Source organism: Chelonoidis abingdonii, chromosome 5, assembly GCF_003597395.2.
Source record: "Chelonoidis abingdonii isolate Lonesome George chromosome 5, CheloAbing_2.0, whole genome shotgun sequence".
Taxonomy (NCBI): Eukaryota; Metazoa; Chordata; order Testudines; family Testudinidae; genus Chelonoidis; species Chelonoidis abingdonii.
In genome coordinates, this window is record NC_133773.1 from 43,450,625 (window position 1) to 43,474,798 (window position 24,174).

The following is a 24,174-nucleotide window of genomic DNA, read 5'->3' on the forward strand; positions in this document are numbered from 1 at the left end:
ACTTCGGAACCGCTAGTATTCCAGCAACCAGTTCAGTTAGAAACAAAGCATTGACATTTGCCACCAAAATATATTGAAACAAGGTTATGAAAAGGTTTGTGTGGTTGTATGAAGCATAGCTGATAAATTGTCTAGGTCAACAAGATATGAATCACTGAAAGCATAGGGACAAATTCTGCCGACAATCATACTTCTGCAAGCTCATTGGCTTCAGCGAGATTGCAGAGGTTTAATTAAGAGAAGAATTTGACCTCCTGTGTCAGTCCTTACTGGTCAGCAGTGATCACTTCCAAAGTGATCTCTTTGCCGGCACAATTGTGTGTGAATATGCTACTCGTTCATCTGAAAAATTAGTTATTTTGGAAAAGATATATACATTTACCACCTTCTATCACAAATTTTTCAACTTATGTTGAAAAGAGAAGCTCCTTGGCCTTGAAAGGCTTACAGTCTGCTGAGATAACCAGATAAGTCTATTGCACAATGTTCTAATAAGCCCTGTGTTATTTGAGACAAACATATATGCCTAAAAAAACCAAAACAAAATGCCCCAAACCAAATTACTTAACTCTAATAATCAAAATATTTGTAGGTAGTAACTTGTCCACTTGCTTCTAGGGGAAGGTGCTGTGTTAATGGACAGATAAACAGAAGGGGTGTGTATCCTACATTTCTATCTTATTAATATTGGCAAAATAAATATTTGTGCCTATATTAAGAAAATTCCAAGTCAACAAATAATAAACTAGAAGAGTTATTAAGCATAATTTCACAAAGATGAATCAACAGGGAATTCAATCACATGGTAGGTGGTTATTCGCAAATAGGTACACTTCATTTAGTAGCCTATTTGTGTATTTTGCACTCTGGGCCAAACCTGTCTTTGTTATGCTATTGAAGTCAGTGGAATTACTCTGGATTTATACTAGAGATATTCAGGATTAATACGTCTGAAATTTAAGAGTAGAATCTGGCCCTATCTATTTCACTTACATATACTTAAATAGCTCCTGTTACCATACTAATATCTGAATGCCTCAGACTGTATTTATCTTCATAATACTGTGCAGTCAGGAGATACTATCATCCACATTTTATAGCTGGATAACTGAAGCACAGAGACAGAGTAAATGATGTGCCCAGGGTCACACAGGAAGTCAGTAGCATAACAGGGAATTGAACCCAGGTCTCCTGTGTCCCAACCTAGTGGCCAACAGCTAGAGTCTAAATTGTTGTTCTTCTCAGTGCCTTTCTTCTTATGTCTCAGTCCCTTTTTCCACAACCTTAGTAATCAGATTGCTATTTAAAAACATTTCTTTATTGAAATGAGTACACACAAAGTGTTGTCCACTAGCAGGAGTTGGGCTTTTACAGATGTAGGCCTCATTCTGTCCAGACTTAAGCACATGCTTAACTTCATTTGACTTTATTGAGACTCCTTGTGCATGCAATATTTTGTAATACTTTTGAAACTTAGGTTCTGATTTTTAGCTAGATCTCAATCTAATATTGCAAGCATAGTCTTGCTCTTGTGATTAAAGAGGATGAAAAATTGCATGTCCAATTAATTGCACTTGCACTTGCACCTGTTTGGATGCTTAAGTACTTGCCTGTGAGTGCAAACCAGGTAGTTTAGCAGCTAAATGGATACCCCCTCACAGAATCATTTGGGGCCCATGATCCTGTGCCAGCAATATTATAGACTATTTATGCCCTAGCATACTTCACTGTTTGGGGTCATGATGTATGATTGTCCAGTCTTGGAACATCTGTTGGGAAACATGGAATTATTTGCTTGTCACAAGAACTGGAACCAACATTAGTTATAAATACAATAATAAGTTCTTCTTTTTATTCCCTCTTCACCTCCTTTCAATACAATATTTACAGTTCATGGACTTGGGCCATTTTTCCATCCAGCACTTTATTAGCTGGCTCGAGGCCACGGTGCACTGTGATATGTTACTTATGTGCTCTGCAGTAATTTACACCAGTGGAAAGTGCTTTCTTGCACTAAGCTTATTACGTTCGTATCATATTGTAAAAATTATGGCTTAAACAAAAAACCCCTAACGGAAACCAAATTGGCTTAATGAGAAGTAGTTGATTCCTGCAATTGGAGTCCTGTAACTTCAGTTCTCTTTTTTCTGGCTAGTGCACATGCTAATGTTGCAGCATGTTTGGTTATCAGAGAGTGATTAATCTTCAGATATTTTCACCTGCTTATTTCTGTGAGGATAGGCTCCTTCTTAACCTCGCCCCCCCCCCCCCCCCAAAAAAAAGTCTATATGTGTAGACAGGTATTCATGTGTGTTACTTTTTTGGTAAATAAGAGATTAAATTCATTTTTTTGAGAAGTGTTTCAAAGTTTGACTTTAAATCTGTTTTGTCATCTAAAAACCCGTGGCTAAAAATACATTAAAGCATGATATAAATGACCAACCACAGGAAACTTTCCAGTAGGAGACAGTAGCTTGGGTATGAACTGTATTACTTTATTAACTGTTCATTTTTGGGGGTGGGGTGGGGGGAAAAGATATATTATTACAAGGGTCAAATACGTGCATTGATGCAACTTTTGGGCTATACAGTAAGTTAGCAGTAAAATCAAATACAGCCTTAAGAAAACTGAGAGATACCTTCATTATGTTAACTTAATATTTTTCAGTTTAAAATTGGCTGTTTTCCACCTTAGGGCTGTTTAAAGTAGCCCTATGTAAAGCAAATGAGAAAAGACAAAGCAAAGATGGGGTATCATGCCATATTTTAAACCATGAATAAAGGCAATTTGATAAAAGGCTCATTCTTGCTTTGGTTATGTGCTGATACCATTCTCTCTTTGCTACCCTTGTATTTTCCTGAAAGTGTAACATCCTCTCTCCACCACTGAAGATAAATAATTCTGTGTTTTAGCATGAAATCTGCAGAGAAGTTTGTCAAAATATGCAGGATCTGCACCATTTTGAGCAGGGCAGTGAGTGGGAGGTTTTTATTGTCCTAAATAGCTCTAAATTTTTTAATCTTAAATTTCAGAGAGAATTGTAGGAGGGTCATTATATGAGGTATTCTATTAAACTGAGTTTCTCTGGCTGTGCCTGTGCCATTTTACTTGTTGCACGGTATATAACACATTTACCTTAACTTGTAGGAGCAGTATCAATCAGCTACATTATTTGAATGATGAAGGCTATCGGATGCAATACTTAGGTTTTTTTTTTACTCAAAACATACTCAATTTATTGATGGGGACAGCAGTTAGATTAAGTGAGTTTGGAGAGGGACTTAATGGATAGTGAGCTTGTTTGGAGGACAGAAGAGAAAAGGCTTGTCCAGGTGTAGAGGTGACACATTACAGTCCACTTCCTGGTGTACTATATATTTGCATTCTCTTGGCACTCCATGTATGCAGTGAGTGCTACGCAGTGTGTTTGTGAGTGGGGAGAATGCAAAATGTTTGTATGACTGCAAGAATCTGTTGAGTGTCCTGTACTCCTTCATTTTAATGGAACGTCTCTTGAACTTCATTACATGTAGCCTCTTTGGAAGACAGCTCTTGTGTGTCAGGGATTTTGGAGACCGGGGTTGCATGTTATACATCAGGAAGTTAGTTCTGCGCTTCAGTGGTTTGGGGAGTTCTGCTATAGTAGCCATTCCTCCCTCTTCTATGGGTTTTTTAGAATTCTCTGAGGGTTTTCCCTGCCTGTTTTTTGTCCTGTTGTAATTCAGCACACTGAGACTTACACCTTCCTTGCCAAAAAGTTCTGGATGAGATGTCCTTTGGTGCATGTCTGCTTTGTTTCTTTATTACTACTGCATCATAACTCTCTATGGAGTTACTGTTCTGCATCACGTTCTCAGCCCTGTTGACTTAGAGTTAAATATGTAGTGCCAGGAATGAAACCTAGGTGTCCTATATTGCACAGGAGTGCACTATCACTATCCCTCTGAGCTTACTCCTGAGGGAATTCTGTGCCAAAAAATTAAGTGAGTTAGGGTGAGGCCCAATCAGATTTTGAAAAGTTTCTGGTAATAAAAAATAGCAAATGGAGCAGTCTCAATGTCATAGACTCTGGTTGATCACAGCCTGCATTATAGAAATTCTAGGTAAACAAGTTAGCTAAACATTTAACCCCGCATGCTTTGTTCGTATCAAAACTCATGATACTCCTCTTTCTTCCTACCTACGTACCTTACAGTGCAGTTTCGAGGAATCAAACAGTAGCTTTCCTTCCTAGCACGAGGTTCCAAAAGGGAGCTTATCTAGAGTGAGTCTTCAGGTTTTTCCACATCTGTGTTTCTCAAAGGCCCCCCTTTACCTCTCTGATTTCTCCTTTTTCATGTGCACCTTGTCTTGATGGTAAATGGCATACCGCAGTGGAACAGACGCAGCAGGTTTGAAGAGTTATTTCAACAGTGGTTCAGGGTACTTTTGTCATAAGTGTCTTTTCTCTCAATTTTTGTAGATGTGCAAGGTACCACAAAACTCATTTTGCTTGTTGCTTCTAAAAACTTTAGTAAATTCCTGATAACGTATTCCACTGTACAGGTTTATTTCCTCTGTGTGACACGTATAGTTTCTCTTACAATCTCCTGTGTCCAGCTCTCTCCACTAAAAGAGAACATGTTCCACTGGAACATTACTGCTGGAACAACCAGTCCATCTTTTACATATGTGAATTAATATAATAATAAAATAATATGGTTTTGAAAATTAAGGCAGTCTATTTGTCTCTTCTCCTTCCCTGGGAAAAGTATACTGCTGTTACTATTCTGTTATCAAGTTAATTTGTAAATTTATAAATTTTGTTTCATGTAATGGATATGGCTTTTAAGAAAAGTGTTTTCCAGCAGTGTTAAGCAGCTACAGAAAATGTCTTTCCTGTCTCTTTACTAAAACATTGTACTGTAGACTATTTTTTATTTATTTCTGTTAAAGTTAAGGAGACATACTAAGACCTGGTCTTAAGAATTTGTATCTTTGCTTCATGCAAACTAAGACTCTGTAAATATGTCAGACTCTTATTGCATGGCAATCAATTCCTCAAAATTTCTCAAGTTACTATTTTCTGCTTCATTCACTATCTTCAGTAACAGTTATTCCCCCTGCTCCCTCCCAAAATAAGAAGCAACAACACTCACAACTATGTGTAGCTGCGCGAGCCCATTTACTACTATTTAGCTAATGTTTGTCCATTCAGGCCTGTTTGTATGATGGAAAAAATTCAAAAATGCTCTTTCACAGTACTGGTCTGAAATAGCACATTAGAAATAAGTTTTAGCACTGGCAGGTAGCAAAATTTGGGGTAAGGCAAGTTAACAAAATTGGAAGTCTGCTTTGGTGGTTCATAAGCCCTAACCACTCATTTCTCAAATACTAGATTCCTTAGAGTCAGAAACAGCAATCCTCTCTTTTCTCTGATTTGATATTTCTCTTAACTATTTTATCCACAGCAAAATTCTGTCATGAGCTAGTTCATCTGTACTCTTCTGAGTGACGGTTGTTGTCAGTTGTGTGTATTTTTATGCTTCCTTACTCAACCACAGTACTTGTTGATTCAAACAATAGAAGCAGTTGATGATTAAAAATAAAAATTTAAAAATAGAATTTTTTTAGGGCTCCTGTAACATTTTCCAGTGGATGTTCTTAGCATGACAGTCTACATGATCTGGTGGCAGCAGCTCCTCAACTTCTTGCTTTTCCAGTTAGCATTTTCAGCTCAGCTCACTTTTTAGTGGATGTCCTGTGTGTGGATATTCTTTGTTTTTTCAGACATGTATTATTTTGTCATATATTAAAATAAGACAGCCAAATAGACAATTTTATTTTATTTGGAATTTGTTCTAGGTTTGCTTATTCCTCGTAAGCACCCTGCTGATGTTCTCAGGCTACATTGCTTTACCCAGAAGTAACATTACATTTTTAGTTTCCAGTATTGAGATATCAGACAAATAGCTCTAGGAAGGCGATATAATTGAGTGAGATCACCTGATTACAGTAGCCTGGGAGGGGGACAGTTTTCTAGGTCAGGAATATATATGCTAGGTCCTCCACCACCCCAATGAATTAATCTCTTTCCCCAGCACCCCCAGTCAGCCACCTCTTTCTCCCCAGTCCTTGTTCTTTCTGCTTCCCCATCCTTGTGTCTACTTCCATCAAGCACAGATGAATCTTAAGAAGGGAATCCTGATTTTATAGCCAGTAAATCTGTTGCCTGTCTTTGAAGACTACCTATTTTAGGAGAACGTCATCTCAAAACATAAGGTCATCTGAGTCAATTGTCTCTTATTGTGGAGACTTGATATATTTAATATCTAAATAAGAGTAGAATGAATGCTGAACCAAAAAAATAAGGGGGCGTAATGGCAGACCACTTATTGCAAACATAGAAAATACAAAGAATTATCTAGGGTGGGGGAAATTATCAGTCGTCTTCACAAGTCTTTAAGAAAAGGTAGGGCTTATTTTACTCACCATTTTGAATAGCCTCCATTATATTTAGTAGCATACATTTCTTGGTGTCTGTGCTTTTACTCATGGTGCACCTGCCTCACATCTTTAGCAGAGGAACTCCAACTGCAGTTACTCCCTACATTTTAATCTTTAATATGTAAATAGTCATCCCGTATGTTTAACATACTAGTTTAAATCTCCAGTGCACAGGTCCAGGGTGGAATAAATATGGTTGCAAAGTGATTTAAACCATTTCAATCCTTCAAACACTTATGCATGGTAGTAGTCCCTACTACGTGACTACTTGCACCTTGTATAAATTTTTTTAGTGTGCTAGATGGAAATAATAATTTCTTACATTTATATAGAATTTTGCCCTAGAAGGATACCAAAGTACTTTACAAATGATATATAAATGCCACACAACAGGAATTGAAATGATGAGAATTATCTAATGATCCTGCAGAGTTTACAGATTATGTGGGTGGTAGTATTAAATTATTCATCTTTGAAATAGATGCTCAATATAAAAAAATTTATTCCCCCCCCTTTCATTATGTAAATCATCATTTTCTCTTTTTTTAATTTACTGATAATTTATGAGATGCTGCTTGTTTAATTTAAAAGGCTTTAAAACTTACTGTGCTTTTTAAAAACTTCATGAAATAAACCTATTGAAAAGGAGATATAGGCCATGGTTCTATACAACCCTCCATTCTGTGCTAATGTGTGGATTCGCAAAATATTCTGCTTTGTAGGTAGTCTGGTCAGACATAGGAGGACTGGAAACTGTCAAATTGAAATTGAAGCAGGCGGTGGAATGGCCCCTCAAGCATCCTGAATCCTTCATCCGAATGGGGATTCAGCCACCCAAAGGAGTACTACTTTATGGACCTCCTGGATGCTCAAAAACAATGATAGCAAAAGCTTTGGCCAATGAAAGTGGCCTAAACTTCTTGGCGGTGAAGGTAGGTCATTTATTTTTTATTTTTTCTTAATCCCAGGATAGCGCATGGCTTCAGACAATACAAATGTTTTGTGTTTTGGACCAACTTTCTGCTGCGCAGCTTCTCTCCATGTTCATTACTCATGGGCTAGTGCCTTCCGGCTGTGGAATTCGGAGGCAGTCCAATGTTGTTGCTGGAGCTCCAGGACTGGGCTCCACAGTTGGCTTCAGCTTAGGCAGACACCAGATTTTCTGCTTCCAACGGTGGAACAAGTTGTCAGTTTGGTTTCTCCCGGCCATTTAGTTTGTTTATTTTTTATTCATTTTTGTGCAGTTCTGATTTATAATCTTCCCGGCATTGGGTAAATAGCAGCAAGATAGTTTCAGTCACCTGGATCTGCTGTTGTAGTGCCCTTTTCTAGACCCCTGTGCTCCCACTCAGGCATGGCAGAGCTGTCCTGCAAACACCTGGCTAAATCTAAGCAGACTTCCTTACATGAGGCAGCACTTTCCAGGCGCAATAGAGGATGAATGATGCCCTCCTTTTGCCAGCCAGCCAAACTTTGTGCTGTTAGGGCATGAGGCTCAGAGTCAGACTGGGATTTTGGCAGACCTATTCTGCCCCAAGGAGCTGTGACTCCAGTGCAGAAAAGCCCGATCAGGAGCTTCTGAGCTTTTGGGGAGAGAATCTAAGAATGAGGAGGAAGCTATCTGGCCAGCACAGGGCCCTCAATAGACTTAGGCTGGGGAGGAGAAGGAGCCTTGAAGGATCCAATGTCGTCCGCCCCCTGCCCTCAAGATACTGAAGTGGGTCCTCTGCTTCTCTAGGGAAGAAACAGGGCTCCTGCACAGCTCCTCATCCTTTCTTTATGAATTGGGTGGATTCTCATTATACTCTGTGATAAGTACTATAAAACCCAGAGACTCTCAAAAAGGCAAAAGTAAGTGTTGCCTTCACAAGACAGTAATTTAATATTGTTAATGAACGATTGAGGTGAAAATCAGAGGTGGAACCCCTTTTCCCTTAAGGGAGATTTTTCTGGGGCTTTCTCGTGTAAAGTCCCTTGCTCAGTGCTCTGGACCATGCTCACTACCCCTTCCGCACCCTCCAACATCTGTGAGTATGCAAAGAAGCCTCTGCAGCCCTGCATCAGGTTTCTCCCTAATGAAATTGTGCCTTTCTGGCTTTCAGCCCAAGGACCCTCGCTGTGCTAGGGAAAGAGGCTCAGATTTGAGGCAGCATCGGGAAGGAAATTATGCCTTCTAATCATCTACCATAAACTCTGCTCTGGCGGAGAAAGGGGCTCAGACTCTGCAAGGTGGGAAAGGGTCTTTCTCTCCACCGCTCCAAAGGCTGTCTTCACAATACTTAAAGCCTTGAGCACTTCAGGTAGCCTATGACCCTGAGGTTTCCACTGCCCACAAAGTTCCTCCACTGTAATTCCACAGAGGTACAACATCCCTGCCCTTGTTCACAATTATCCTGATTTACTGAGTCAAACCCTTAGTGGTACCAGGCTGTGCCTACAGTACGTACTTGGGTGCTAGCCATCCTGAGAGAGCAGGCACGCAGCCTTTCAGAGTCCTGGGGACATCTAGCAAGCTACTTCCAAAATTGAGATATGTGTTCCAGTACCCTTCCTCTGTTGTATGCTCCCCATGCCAAGGTGAGTAATGTATTATCTCCCCTTATAAACAGCCAGGAAAATAAGTACTGCACATGGAAATGAAGCCCTCTCCCTAATTCCCCCCCCCCCCACGTGCGTGCACACACACACACACTTCTTTACGGGACTTTTCCAGGACAGGGTATCATTCAGCAGCTTACCAAGGAACTCATTAATAAAATAATCTCCCTTTTCAAGCATTATTAGATATGTGTTTTCCCATTAGTGTCTCCTTTGAGGGCATCATGAGATCCAGATGAAGACATCTGATTAAACCAAATGTTAAAATGTTTATATAAAAGCAAAGAAATTTCATAAATTTGGGAACCTAAGGTTGGCTCCACCAGTCAAATATATAGTCACACCTTCAGAAAGGGACTTTCTTCCAAAAGACATCATAGACCAAAGCCTCAGCTATGGCTTTTCAGACCAAAGATTTTTCATACATTTCGTAAGTTTGCCTGCTTTGCGGAGGAAAAAGTGGCTCATTGTCAATAGACATGATCCTTGCTTGGAATGAGACATGTCGGGTTCTGTCTTGGTTAATCCTTTGATGTAATTTGTGACAAGCAATAGATTCGGAGTTGATGGCTACTAGAATGGCATCACTGATCTTAATCCGATATCTTGGAAATGCAGACTTTCAGGTGAGGAGTTATTGGAAGAAGCATTAGATAAATTAGCTGCTGAGATGGCACAGAGGTGTCAGCCATCACTGTCAAAGCCAGCATAGCAACCATTGGTTGCTACCAAGATCAAGGTATCCAGGAAAAGACTATTACTCTGACACAGGGGAAAAAATCTAGAGCAGAAGCTTCCAAGGAAATCTAGATGCATTTGCTTCCAGACCAACAAAATCCTCCATGTGACAAAGGCAGAGAGTGTTTGCATACACAAGCTCACAATTCCTGTACAAGACTCTCTCTTCTTTTTTTATCTGCCCTCTGCACCCTCTTAAGTGGCTGGTGGCAGTCACAGCCAGGCACAGACTGCACATTGTGCACCTTTACCCGTGAATGGACAACATGCCAATCAGTATCCTGTCCAGAGAAACAGACCCATTCAGAAATGAACAGTTGTTGGAAAGGATTCATAGCCACCAGTTCTTGGACATCAAGAGGAGCCTTTGATTCCAAAGCAGAGAATTGCTCAGCCAAAGGTAAAACAGACACATATCTGGCTGTAATTGTACCAAAATGATAAACATTTGCAAAGATTCAAAACTTCATTGTATCAGTCATTTCCTGAGGGGTCATCAGTAGCCAGTTATGGGTAGAATTCCTGGTGCTGCGCATTGACTTCCTCCACTGAGTGGGTTTCTCAAAATGTATCTGTGGAAGTTCCTTCTGAGGACATAGAATCATGTACTTGATGTAATGCTAAACCAGGTGGTGTTCTCAAATAACATCCAGTTCTCCTTTGTGGGCAGGTAAGTTCAAACAATATGCTGAAGGCCAACTTAACTTTCACTAGACCCTTACGTACTCACTATAGAAGCAAGCATGCTTGGGAGGCAAATTTCCAAAATCTCGTAGTACACATCCTGTTAGTTCATTTCAACTTCTCTATCAGGGTGTGGCTGGAAGAAAGAAAAGAGAAAAAAAAATATGGAGGGGGGGACCTGCAAACAGGAACACGGGATCATCATCTACTCCAGCATCTTGTTTCTGACAGTGACCAGTACCAGCTGCACCAATAGAAGGTGCAAGAAACCATGGTAGTGGGCAATTGATACTCGCAGAAATCGTCTCTTCCTAAGGTTGGCTTATGATTGAGGCCATAAGTGTTATATCCCTTCCAAAACCAGGGAATAACCAGAGGTCAAAGCTTCTCCTTGGCAGTGGAAATAACGTTCTTGGTAGAGAAGACTCTGCTATCTTTCAAGACAGTTTACACAAAGGATACAGGAAAGGAGGAGAGTTGGGGTCTTCCTCCTAGTCTGCACTATCCCAGAAGATGGCATTTTGGACATGCTAGATAGGCAGGGATCCCACATTGTGCCTGCAGAAAACCCCAGAGCTCTTCAAGCAAAAACTCCTTCATTCAGACTGGGCTGTATCCTGTTCATTTCATTCTTTCCAAAATGTCAAGGCTTTAGGGTCTCAAGCTTGCTGTGGCAAGATGTAAAAATCCTGCACCAGTTGGCATGGTAGGCTTCTGGGAAACTATTCACAGAAGTCCCTAGAGGCATTGGGGGAAAGTGTATGAGCCTCAACTGACAAAGATTAGCTAAGTTAGTTTCTATTCCTCTGCAAAGGCAACCTTTGGTATGAAGTATCAGAGGGGTACCTGTGTTAGTCTGGATCTGTAAAAGCAGCAGAGTCCTGTGGCACCTTATAGACTAACAGACGTATTGGAACATGAGCTTTTGTGGGTGAATACCCACTTGGTTCACCCACGAAAGCTCATGCTCCAAGACATCTGTTAGTCTATAAGGTGCTACGGGATTCTTTGCTGCTTTGGTGTGAAGATGCTTCTGGGTTGGTTCCCACATTACTCCTTAGTTTTTAAACCTCTTGCTTTATACGGGGGAGAGCTTCCATTCCTGCTTGTTCTACTATAATTAAACTCCACTTATCCTTTCCCTCCCTATTTCTGGGATTCGCTGCTTCCTATGAGTAATGAATAAGAGAGAAGCTGTGCAACAGAATAAGAAGTTTCTTACCTGAATGTTTTTTTCCTGTTAGCAACTTCTCTCTGATTTCAACCCACCATAATAGTCTGGTGAGATACCAGAATATAAATTTAAAATTTTCTCTGAAAGGAGACTTAAACATATATTGTCTTAAGGTTAATTTAATACATTACATTCAAGTGTCTTAATGCTGATAAAGTTCTACACTGTGGTCTGAGCTGAAGGGTGGAGCCTCATCCTGGAGCCTCCATCAACAACTTTGGAGCACCTCTGAATTCCACAGGTGGGGGGCACTGGCCCAGGGGTAATAAATTCAGAGAGAAGCTGCTAATAGAAAAAATCAGGTAAGAAATTTCTCAGTCCTTTATTATAGTTTGCTGTCCCTTATTGTTCCTGATCATCTTTCATGTATATAAATCTCAAGTAAGCTTTTTTCCTTTTATTGCTTGAAGAGTCAGAGGTTTATTTCGTCTGAGCCTCAATGGTCTGCAACACCTCACTTTAAAAAGACTGAGTTTTGAATCAAGTGGAAAAAAATAAAACTAAGTAAAAAATTGAAATGTTTAATGGACAGTGAGATATATTATAGTAGAGATCAAATGCCGTTTCTTCTTCTTTAAAATCCTAACTTTTTTTTTTAAGTTTTAAAATTCATACACAGTTAGTCTCTTCTCAGAACATTGCAAATGAAATGCTAAGCTTACTGGATAAAGTGTACCTATTTTTACAGGAATGGTACCCCATTTAAATGGACATATTGCTGCCTCCTCTCTTACTATCTCTTCCCATCTCCCTGAGATGTTCTTGAATGGTATGTGTCACACAAACTTTTTGAGGATGTTTGATGACAGGACTATGCCTCCATTACCATATCTCTATATGAGTCTTGCCACTGTCATTACTTCATCATATTTAGAAGGTGTGCAAAATAAATTGTACCTGCAATGTTCTCGCATAAGTGGCATGTTTTCACAGCACTAGGAACCACTATAAGTAAAATGATACTTTAGAAGGACTTTGCCATTTAATACTGTGGTAATAATTAACTAATAATTAATGTTATTTAATTCTGTGGTAATTGATTCATGTGAGAAGTATGGAAAAATGTATGAAAGGAAATCTTTGATAACTTTCCTGAATGCCAAGGTATGTTAACATAAAGAAGTAGCAGTGTGGTTCCAAGAGAGGCAAAGTTTACAGCCATAACAAAAATGCTGATGAAATCAGACAAAATGGAAGAAGAGAGAATCAAACTTTAAGAAACATATTTTTTGAAAAATACACCTACTTACAGCAGCCCATGTGGATAGTGTTGGTACTATAATCTTCTGATGACCATCTCATTGTCTGACCGTATTGTGCTCTCAACTCTTACATGGCTTCCTTCTCTGCCAATCCTTTTGATCATATTGTAAATGTAATTCTGCGCCCTGTCATCTCTCTGAGACTGAGGCCTTTGGGTTGCATCTGTTCCTGTGAATACCCATCCATTCACTCTGATGGCAGCTAGTCCTCTGTATTTACTTTACAATGAAGACATGTCCTGGTCCCAATCACAATAACAAGGAGAGTCTTGGAAATTTCTGCTCTTAGAAGACATGAGTCTTACTGTCTCCTCCAAAAAGACAAGGGAGCTCTTTGTGCTTCACACTCACTCATAAACAAGGTTAACTTTTCCTTCATACCTTACAAGAAAACATTTTCTTTCTTTTCACCAAAGCATCAGTGCCTGAACAAAAAAGCATGGCATGTGCTAGATGTGAGAAGAGCAGTTAAAATATTCCTTTTAGCACTTGCTTCCTCTGGGGCTAGTGTAGATATTCCGTTGCAGTGTGAAAAGTGGCTTGCAGTGGTGCGGCGTGCTCCATTTCAAACATGCATAAGCTGCACCAGTGTGAACCCCCCCCTTTTCCATTTTTTTTTTTTTTTTTTACATAAGACAGGGTGTCTACAGATTTCTACCAATGCAAAAATTCTTTGTGTAGACAAGCCCTAAGCAGAAGTGGTCAGCTTTGGAAAACATCTTTTTGTTTCCCTCCACTCTAAATTCATCAGCCTGAAACCATAATAAGCCTTCATATCTGGACAGATCAGGTAGTTGTATCCCTGAAACATATTCAGCCACAGATAAAGCTGACTCCAGAAGATATCAGAGCGCACTTAGCTGGTGGCATATTCACCTCAGGGGCAAAAATGGAACCAGCCACTACAGAGCAGATATGGTAAACCACCTCTTAGTCACCCATCAACACTTTTTAAAGCACCACAGACATGACTTTCCCTTCTCTGCAGAAGCACTTTTTGTCAGGAAAGTGCTCAAGCAGAGATCACCAAATTAATTATATGCCTTGATATGACTTATTTTAGGGAAGGGAGAATGTTTGAATTAATTTTTTTTTTACTTCCTTTCTGCTAACTGTGTCCCAAATGTCCCACCCTGGGAGAGACATCTGAGTCTAGAACAGAAAATTTGTTACCCGATAACTTCCTTTTTGAGACTGACATCTCCTCCAGTGTCCCCTGTTGGACAATAGTACTTTGTATATCTGTGCATGGGCCTCTTCAGTATACATAGCTAACACAGTTAAACAAGGTGTGTCTGATGGGGTACATAAACCCCCTACTGGAGAGCAAGGGGTTAAGGAACAGCTCTGGGTCCAGTTGTCCCTGCCCAGACACACCTGCAAAGCCTGCACAAGCTAGAGGAGAGGCTTTAAAAAGGGGAGCAGAGCAGTTCACAGGCAGTTAATGAAAGGGAGCAGACGGCTGCTCTGAACAAGAAGTGCTCCACAGGAGCTGATTGCCCGAGACCTGACAGCAAAGACCCCTGAGCAACCAGAAAGGAGAGGTATGTGACTGAGCGTGCAGGTCAGAAACTTGATGGGAGTAATCTACTCTGGGAAGCTGAAGGAGACTGGGGTAGAAAGTGGACCTCTCCGCCCTTAAAACCGCTCTACTGAAAGGGAGGACTGGAAACCCTTGGGATGTGGGTGCTGAAGGACAGGACTATGCTTCAATGGAAGAAGACCTGCCTTAGGAGAGGAGCTGCCTGCCTGACCACTTAGTGGCAGTGCTGACTGTGATTGTGCACCTAATACAGAATATTATTGCTTGTTATATTTAGTCTATTAAAAATAATGTATTGTTTCCATACATCTTTGGAAGTATTTGTGTGGCATGAGGATGGAAAGTTCATAGCCAGATACTGCAGCCATAAGGATAAGTCTGAGCTCCCTCTGTTAATATTGGAGAGAAGAGGCACCGTTCAAAGATATTTTCCTGGAGTAAGAGTTAAAGGAAATAATATGGTAACAAATTTTCCATTGCACTCTGTCTTCTTTTGTGATCTATTGTGAACTTCAAGGGTTCCTCTTAGGCTGTTTTTGACCCTCTGTGCACTTGCTCCTTGAGGTTTATATGAGCCCTTGAATAGCTGTGCCATTACCAGTGTCAGTAACCTTCCTTATTTTCTAGGGAGAAGCTTCCAACTGTTCTCATTTCCTTGAAGGTTTTTTCAGTGTTTCTGGAATCACTGGTGTGACCTTGTATAAGAAGCTGGGGAGGAAGGCAGCAGAGTCATACCTCTTCCCCCTCCCCCTCTGCCTCTCCTCCGCCCCCAGGGAGATTTACTTGAGTGTTTGAAGTTTAGTCTTGATTTATCAACTTGCTCTGTGGACTGGTTACTTATTACACTCTGCACTGTGTGCAGTTTGTCATTCCTTATTCATGCTCCTCTATTGCAGCCCAAGAGATCAACCAGTGTCCCTTAGAGGCCATGTCTACATTACAATATAAAGTCAACCTAACTTACATCAGCATACAGCTGCTGCAGTAATTATGTTGCTTGTGTGTATCTACACTTTGCTTCTTGTGCTGGCTGTGCACGTCCTTACCAGGGAGAACTTGTATCCGTTGTGTTGTCAACTGCCTTGTGTCAACCTACCGTTCTAGTGTAGACCAGACCAGACACTTTTGTTCATTTTTGTTACCGATGGAACAGAATAAATCACTGAAAGGTCATGGGGCCATAAGTATTCATAGGACACTGGGATATATAACTTTTGGCTCGTGTCTGCCCAGTGGCAGCTCTTTGTTGTGTGTGTCTGTCTCTGTGACGCCTGGTTTTAGAGGTCACCTAGTTTTCTCAAATTGAACGTGGAGAAGGTAAAACCCTTATTCGCTGGGTCTCATCTGTGCTTTGCCTTCATTTTCTATTTTGTTAGTTTCTTTGAATGGCTATGTATCTGTCCTGTTCTGACAGCTTATTTTTTTGAGGCACACATTAATCAGATGGTTAAGGCTTTATATGCTGCTCTAGGAACCTGTCTGTAGGAGGCCTGCAGTACTGTGTGTTGTGTTGAAAATATGAAGATAATTATTATACCTGGGTTTATGTTAAATCTTGATTTCTGTAGTTCTCCGACTTGGGGTGATGATGTAAATAAGAAGTGTCCCGTAAACATAAACAAACGTGTTTGTCTTAGCGATTGGCTGAACAAGAAGTAGGACTGAGTGGACTTGTAGGTTCTAAAGTTTTATGCTGTTTTGTTTTTGAGTGTAGTTATGGAACAAAGAAAAATATACATATGTAAATTGCACTTTCATGATAGACATTGCACTACAGTACTTGTATGAGGTGAACTGAAAAATACTATTTATCATTTTTAGTGCAAATATTTGTAATAAAAGGTAATATGAAGTGAGCAGTGTACACTTTATATTCTATGTTGTAATTGAAATCAATATATTTGGAAAATGTAGAAAAGCATCCAAAATATTTAATACATTTCAACTGGTATTCTATTGTTTAACAGTATGATTAAAACTGTGATTAATTTTTTGAGTTAATTGTGTGAGTTAACTGTGATTAATCGACAGCCCTAATTTTTTTATAAGTCAATAATGACAAAATAGTGCCTAAACTTCCAGAAAACTCCAGTCATTAAAAAAGTAAACAAGTTACAATTGTGCTCTGAAGTGAGAGACACAGAGTGTAGTAAGCAAAACTAGTTATAACAACAGTATTTTAAAAGTTGATAGGAAAAAGTGTGTGCACATTAGCAGTGAGCAAATTAGGAATGCAGATGGTGCAGAATATACATCTTAGTTATTATTTGTATTTAGTTAACCTGCCCAACTAGGGTGAACAATTCTGGTATAAAATGGTCATGACTCCTCTTTTTTTTTTTTAAGCTCTAGCTCTTCTTTTTCCAATCATCAGTGGTTACAAAAACATACACTGTACTCAGAGCTCTGACTTCATCTTGGCTTGTGCTGACTTCCTGTATCCCCCTGCAGATGCCTTTGTGCCTCTCTGCGTTTGACATGTGCTTAAGTTTAGTTTGTCATCTGGTCAGTTACGTCAAAATATTTTCCAACTGAAATTTCCTCTGTCTTTCTCCTTTGCTCTTGACTGCAGCAGTTAAAACAGATTAATGAGGTTTGGAAAGGCTGACTGCCTTACTTTATGAAGAACTGTCATTGAAGTTCTGGAAGAAGATCAGTTATCCTTCTGACAGGATTTTCAGCAGGTCCTTCATTAGTTGCCTTTCAGAGCAGAAGCATGAAATAAGAAAGTTCAGCAGCCATTATTAGCTGAGCAAAGGGTATTTAAAAGAAAAAAATTGCAGCAAGTCTTATGAAAAACTGTCGCAGACCCATTCATTAAAAATAGTAATAAACCCCCCACAAGATTTCAAACCTGCCTTACTTAATTAACAAATATTGAAACTAACACATGATCTCTGTCTGAAAACTATCTAATCTTTATATAAGGTTTTCCAAAGTAGTAACAATTTGAAACGTTTGAACTCAGAAGTGGAGGAAATGTAGTATACTCTTTTAATTAAAATGAAAGAGCAGAAGTAAAAGTAAAACATGTCTCCTGTTGTATTAATTTAGAGGGAATATATGGGCTAACGGTGTTAACAGACCCAGTTGCTTTCCAACACTGAACAGTTCTAAACAAGGTTTGGGATTTGGCATACAGAGGTTTCAGCCTGCTTAGTGCCATGGCAAATGTAACTGTTAAAAATTGTCTTAACCTTTTTATTAAAGATACAGAAAAGAAGAAAAACCAGTTAAAGCATTTGAAATGTTAAGTATTAAATAAGGCTTTCATTTTAACAACATCCTGTGTTCCATTTCCCCTTAGCTGGAGAGAGATTTTAGAAGGAAAAAAAAAAACTTTGTTTGACAGTCTCTTCGATGGTATCAACGATCATAAGAACTGTCCTTTTTAGGGAAAAATGTAGTAGTCAATTAAGATGGGCTGGGCTGGAGCTGTTGTTGTTGCTGTTGTTGTAAAAGTCTGATGCTGTTTCCTAGCAGACAAGAGGCAAATGCACACAAAAGGGAAGAGAAAACAACAGCAAAGATAGAAAATGAGGCTTCTGTCTCTGGTGTTCACTTTCACTTGCAATTTCGCAGCTGGAGAGAAACAGGCACAGCACATGGTCTTATCAGCCAATCCAAGACCTGGTAGACTTATACCAGAATCAGGCTGTTCAGGGCATTGCTTTTAGTTGCCTTTTTCTGGTCATGAGTTTACACACTTGTTGCAAAATTACAGTCTTAGCTGGCTAAGCCAGGCTTGTATTTCACAGAAAGAAAAAGGAGAGGGGCAGGAAAGAGAAGAAATAAGATGGGGAAGGAAAAGGAGACTTTGTGGGGGAAGAGGAGGAAACACTCACTCACTTCCAAGTGGTGATGGGGGTTGATATCCTCTCTCTGGCTTGGTCTGGTCAGGACATCTCTCAGGATTAGGATGAAGCTGGTCCAGGGTCCCAGGAGACAGTGGGGTTGGCAGCCATGATGTTGAAGCTTGCTCCTTCCCCTTCTTTCAGCAAGCCAGTGTAGCAGTAGCCTCTGTCTTTTGGTCTGTGTTTTGCATCAAAGTCTCTTTCATTGAGAACCCCAGAAGGGAGTGCTGGGCAGAATAGCGCATTCCCTAACCATTTTGTCCATGGTTAGGCCAAATTTCTGACACACCAATTTTGGCTGATTTAATTTTCAGCCTCTCAAAGCTCTTGTTTACCAGGCATGACCTTAGTTAACACAGTCCGGCCGCTTCAGTAGGCCTTTTTATTTGGATTAATTCTTTCTTTCTGTCTCCCTTCTTCAATTTTTCCCATCAGCGTTTATTATTATAGGTTATTGTGACATTTTATGAGCTTTCATTCACTTTTTACAGTTGAGCTGACAATTAGGGTAAATTTGTAGGCCCAATTATCACAGCACACATTTCCCTCCCCAAAATTTTGAACATGTAACATCAATCTAATGGAAAATGACTGACTAAAAATTAATCTTTTATCTTTGCTTCCATACCCTTTTGCTGTTACCTGTCAAACTCATTCTTACAGACACTTACTCACTCTAGGGAGTATACAGTGTGGGATTTTAAAATTAATAACTACTTAACACTTCATTGGTAGATTTAAAGCATTGAATAAAGGTGGGTAAGTCCTTATCCCTGTTTTGCGGAGTCATGTCTCATTTATAAACAAAAGTTGTATTGTTTTAGCTATACTGGTATAGTTAAAGTAGTACAATGCTCCCTAGCATGGGTGCAGTTAAACTGGTGTAAAGGTGCTTATACTGGTATAGCCTACTCCTGAACAGGATGGGGAATAAATTGCACGTTATAAGACGCATGTATACAGGTATAACTGTATCCACACTAGAAGTTGCACTAGTATAAGTGTGTTGGATAAAAAAATCACACCCCTTACTAAAATAGTTATTCTGGTACAAAGTCTGTATAGACCAGGCCTAAGTGACTTGTATTGCAGAGAGGAGAGATTTGAAATGAAGTATTAATTTTATTTTGAGTGATGGTTCCTATTGTATTCCACTGAGGATTATGTGCCATGCACTTGGAGCCAGACCTTTTCAAAGTTGTATTTCTCGGTGGTCTGCACATGCACTCTTGTATTGCCTTGTGGTTTCACCTGAGGCAGTAAAGAGCAGGGCAGCCTGACAGCATCTCCAGTTTCTTCTCACTGCCGCATGGTCCAAGTTGGCTTCTGCTGACCTCTCATTTTTAGTGACGTGTTTTCTAAAAATGAAAATACAAAACCTGTTCATGCTTTTGCTCATAGTTAGGATTTTATTATTTTTTGTTGTTCTTTTTAATTCCTAGCAATTTTTAAAATTAAAGATTTGGGATGCCGCTTTGGCTGTGTTTCCCGCCAAACAATCCTCTCTCTCTTCTGCCCCCCAGCTCCCGGGTCTGGGTATTGGATTATTCTGAAGACTCTGGAATTCAAAGTCTGTTCTTTCTGCTGTCGCTTATTTTTCATCAGCCACGAACACCAGTGCTGCTTGTACTCTTTGGGAGAAGCCCACATTGCCTCCAGATGCAGCATGTGTCTTTCTTTCCCTGCCTGTACATGCAAAGGCTGAGCTCTCTGCCTCAAGAAGCACCTCATGGAGGTAGCCAAAGGGCCAAAGTTGGATCCTGACTGAGGAACTCTCCCCTCCCCTTGCCTCGTGCATTGGCCTGAGCAATCCAAGAATGCTTGCCCTACTCAGAGCTTCTGTCTGAATGTGCTGGTACCAATCCTACAGACCCTGTGTCGAGGACAAGCCGTGAATCACGAAAGCATGCTCGTAAGCATGGCAGTAAGTCTTCCTCTAAATCCAAGAAGGATGCGACATTGTCCACAAGTTCTGGCTGTGGTGGAGCTATGCATGCCAAGTCATACAAGAGTGATAAGAGGCTGCACCGCTAACGGATCCGCTGATCCTGGTGCTGGATCCGTGTACTCCTCCTGCTTCAGCTCCACTGGCATCCTGTGAATTGTCAGTCCTGAGACAAGTGCCTTTACCGCTTCCAGTCGCATTAATAGACTAGATATCATTGACTTTGGGGAGATCGGAAATGCTCCCGGCCCTCATGAACTGTTTGCCTGGGAAGGAGTGAGGTCTCTGTGTGTTCCAGTGCACACACCTCTGTAGAGGGCTCCATCTCCCGCATTGCATCCACCTTCTGCTGGCTGTATCTTTCTAACTCATCCCGTTCTGATGGCTCTGTCGACATTGCCATTCTCACAAGACTCCAACTCCTTTGAATCTGAGGACCCGGACGTTTGGCACAATCCACCGCTTCTGTTCTGGAAACAGGTCTACCAGAGAGTTCCGATTACTCTGTGGCATTTTCCTCTCTTGCCTTACCCAAGAAGCTGATATCTGGCTCCTTGGGCACAAGTACAATAGCAGCAGGATCAACCGGGTCGGCCATTGTGGAGCTCATGGCCACAATATTCTCCTTTGGAATAGTCTCATTTGGCTCTGGAGAACTCTCCTGCTTCACCGCTCCACCCTTCATCAGATAGCCATTTGAAAATGGGGTTAGATGATGTGCCGATCAGCCCGGTTCTCATGGTACTGGCGGATCTGGAGAGATTCCTTTTGTCATCTCCAGACACAGCTTTCTCGTCATCACCTTCCAGATGACTATCATCAGTTTCAATAACTAAGGCTGCAAGTCTGTCTAGGAGGTCATGGAAGTCACTGATTCTGTGACTTTCTGTTACTTCTGCAGCAGCTAATGCTGTCTCTTGGGCTGCCTGAGCCAGGCAGCCCTTGGGCCAGCAGCAGCAGTTTGAATGTGTGGGAGGGGGCTCAGGACTAGGGGCAGGGGGCAATGGGAGCTGCAGCAGCTGGTACTTGTGGCGGGAGCAGCAGAGCTCCTGCCTTGGCCCCTCTGCTGCCTAGGAGCTGCAGGGAGCTGGGTAGGAAGCCCCTGCCAACCCCCCATCCCTAGCGGGGGTCCCGGACCACCTCCCTCAGCACCCGTGGCAGCCCCCTGCCCAAGTTTTAGTCATGGTGGGTATTTTTAGTAAAAGTCATGGACAGGTGAATTTTTGTTTACGGCCTGTGACCTGTCCATGACTCTTTTTTACTAAAAAATACCCATGACTAAAACGTAACATTATCAGTAACTCCTATGGAGAGTAGCCAGTGCTCTTGAGATCCCACTGAAAGAGGTACAAAACTGTCAGCACCAGTTACTAGACATTCTGCATGCATTAGCAGCAGCAAAGGTGGCCTTATCAATCAACAGTACCGTTCTTCAACTGGGATGCATTGTTTGGTATACCCCGGCCATATGTGCACTGACCCTGAAAGAGACTGAGAAAAGGTACTACGTCCCCCCAAAATGATCAGAATTTTTATTTTCACATACTTCACCTAACTCCTTGGAAATACAAGCTTCCTTGGAGCAGACCAAACAATACCACCTATGCTCCATGCCAGCAGACAGGAGAGTAAGAGACTGGACCTCATTCTCATTAGTCGAAAGATCTCCGCAGCTAAACTACAGTTCCAAATCTCTAACTGCTTGGCACTGATGGCCAAGTATGATTTTTATAAACTATGGCCTGCTGGAAGAATTGGCAGATAAGCTACCTCAGCAGGAATGTAGTCGATTCCAAGCAATTTTACAGGAAGGCAAGTGGGTTGCCAGGTCCATACTTCAGGCAGCAGCTGAGTCAGCAGACTCATCCGTGTGTGTATTGGCGACTGGAATTGTCATGAGGAGGGAATCCTGGTTACGCTCCTTAGGTTTCCCTAGAGAGGTGCAGAACACAATCCCTTTGACAAGTCACACCTCTTCAGCCAGAAAACTGATGATTTCTTACACTCACTAAAAGACTCTAGAGCCACCTTATGATCCTTGCGCATATGTACACCAGCGCCAAAGAGAAAATTTTATTGCCCACCTCCAGCCCAGTGCTGTAAAACTCCACGCTTCTACCACAAGCAGACCTATGAACCTCCTCAGAAGTGCCCTAAGGTACGAAGAGCTTCCTGCCTGTTCTGACAACACAGACCTCTGCACAAGACACTCAGTCATCATGAAAACACTATTTCTTTGTGCACCTAGAGAGCTGTCAATCACTCTGTACGCCAGCGCTCCTACCCTCCACCCTTCTACCGGTTTGGAGATCTATAACAATGGACAAGTGAGTCTTGGACATGGTTTGAAGCATCTGCACCAGAAAGTTTGACAATGCCTGCTCCATTTCTCCTGCCCCGAACCCTTTCAGATATCCCTCTCATGACAATATTCTTACCCTAGAGATGGAGTCTCTCCTCCGGACAGGAGCAGTGGAGCTAGTCCCTGCAGCCTTTCAAGGCATAGGGATCTATTCCAACTATTTCCTGGTACCCAAGAAGAAAGGAGAAAGGAGACCAGTCGTGGATCTCTGACACCTCAACTGTGCGATTCACAAGCCAGAATTCTGTGTGGTCACACTTGTGGCCATCATTCCCGCATTAGAAAAAAGCATGTGGTTAATGGCTCTCAACATGCAAGATGTCTACTTCCATATGCACATACATCCGACACACAGAAGGTTCCTGGGTTTGAAAGTGGGGCATTGACACTTCCAGTAGAGGGTTCTCCCATTCAGACTTACCTCCTCCCTATGACCTTTTTTTACAAAGGTTTTCTTTGTGGTAGCGGCTCACCTTCAACATCGGGGAATCCTTGTCTTCCCATAAATGGATAAGTGGGTGCTGGCAGCATGGGTCAAAGAGGGAGCTCAAGCATTGATGTCCCAACTTCTTCTACTCTTCTCCTCCCTAGGAGTGAGCATCAACATCAAAAAATCAACTTTGCATCCTACTCAGTCCCTGGAATTCATAGGAACTTCCATCCTCACAACCTCTGCATGAGCTTCTCTGCCACACAACAGATTACAGAGCCTACTGGACCAAATAGTTCTGAAAACCTCCAACCTTTTGGTCTGGGCCAGGACCCTGCCTCTCCATCCTAGGTCACATGGCGGCATTATTGCCACAGGGGAGGACTTGGTGCCCAGTTATTGGGTGACGCTCTGGTTGTCAATTGGTCAGACTGGGCAAACTATGGCTCCCTTTCCCCACTGCCGCTGCAAGTCCCCTACAAACTCCAGCGGAGGAGCACAACAGCCGTTGTGATTGCTCCATTCTGGCCTTGTCAATTCTGGTTCCCTCTTTTTCTCTGCATGTCGAAACAATCTCCACTTCCGCTCCAGACATTTCCCGAAATGCTGACACAACAAAACGGAAGACTCAGGCACCCACATCCATGGACACTACACCCGATGGCATGATTTTTTGATGGACACTTGTATTAGCACGAAAATGCTCGTTGCCAGTTGAAGACGTCCTTGCTGGTAGCTGAAAGGACTCCATGAGGCGATTCTATCAGGCCAAATTGGCATGTTTCACCTCCTGGGCCTAACAGCAAAGTCTTGCCCTTGAAGCTGTGGGCATCCTCATGCTCTTAGACTATTTCCTCTCTCTGAAAACCTCAGTACTCACTCTCAGCGCTATCAGAATGCAAACAGATACCATTAGTGCTCTCCATCTCCTGGTGGCAGGACATTTGACTTTTACCCGCCCAATTCTGAAAGGGCCTTTTCTGTATATATCCGCCCATTCAGCCTTTCACTTCCCAATGGGACCTCAACCTAGTCCT

At 41.4% G+C, this 24,174-nt stretch overlaps 1 protein-coding gene across 4 annotated transcripts in view; it reads left to right on the forward strand.

Moving 5' to 3' along the window:
• AFG2A (AAA ATPase AFG2A) overlaps positions 1 to 24,174 on the forward strand; it is a 314,503-nt gene that overhangs the window by 47,124 nt on the left and 243,205 nt on the right. For all 4 annotated transcript variants that reach the window (XM_032797088.2, XM_032797090.2, XM_032797093.2 and 1 more), the window contains exon 11: positions 7,210 to 7,419. In XM_032797088.2, the coding sequence (XP_032652979.1) occupies positions 7,210 to 7,419 (210 nt within the window). The remainder of the gene's footprint in view (positions 1 to 7,209; positions 7,420 to 24,174) is intronic.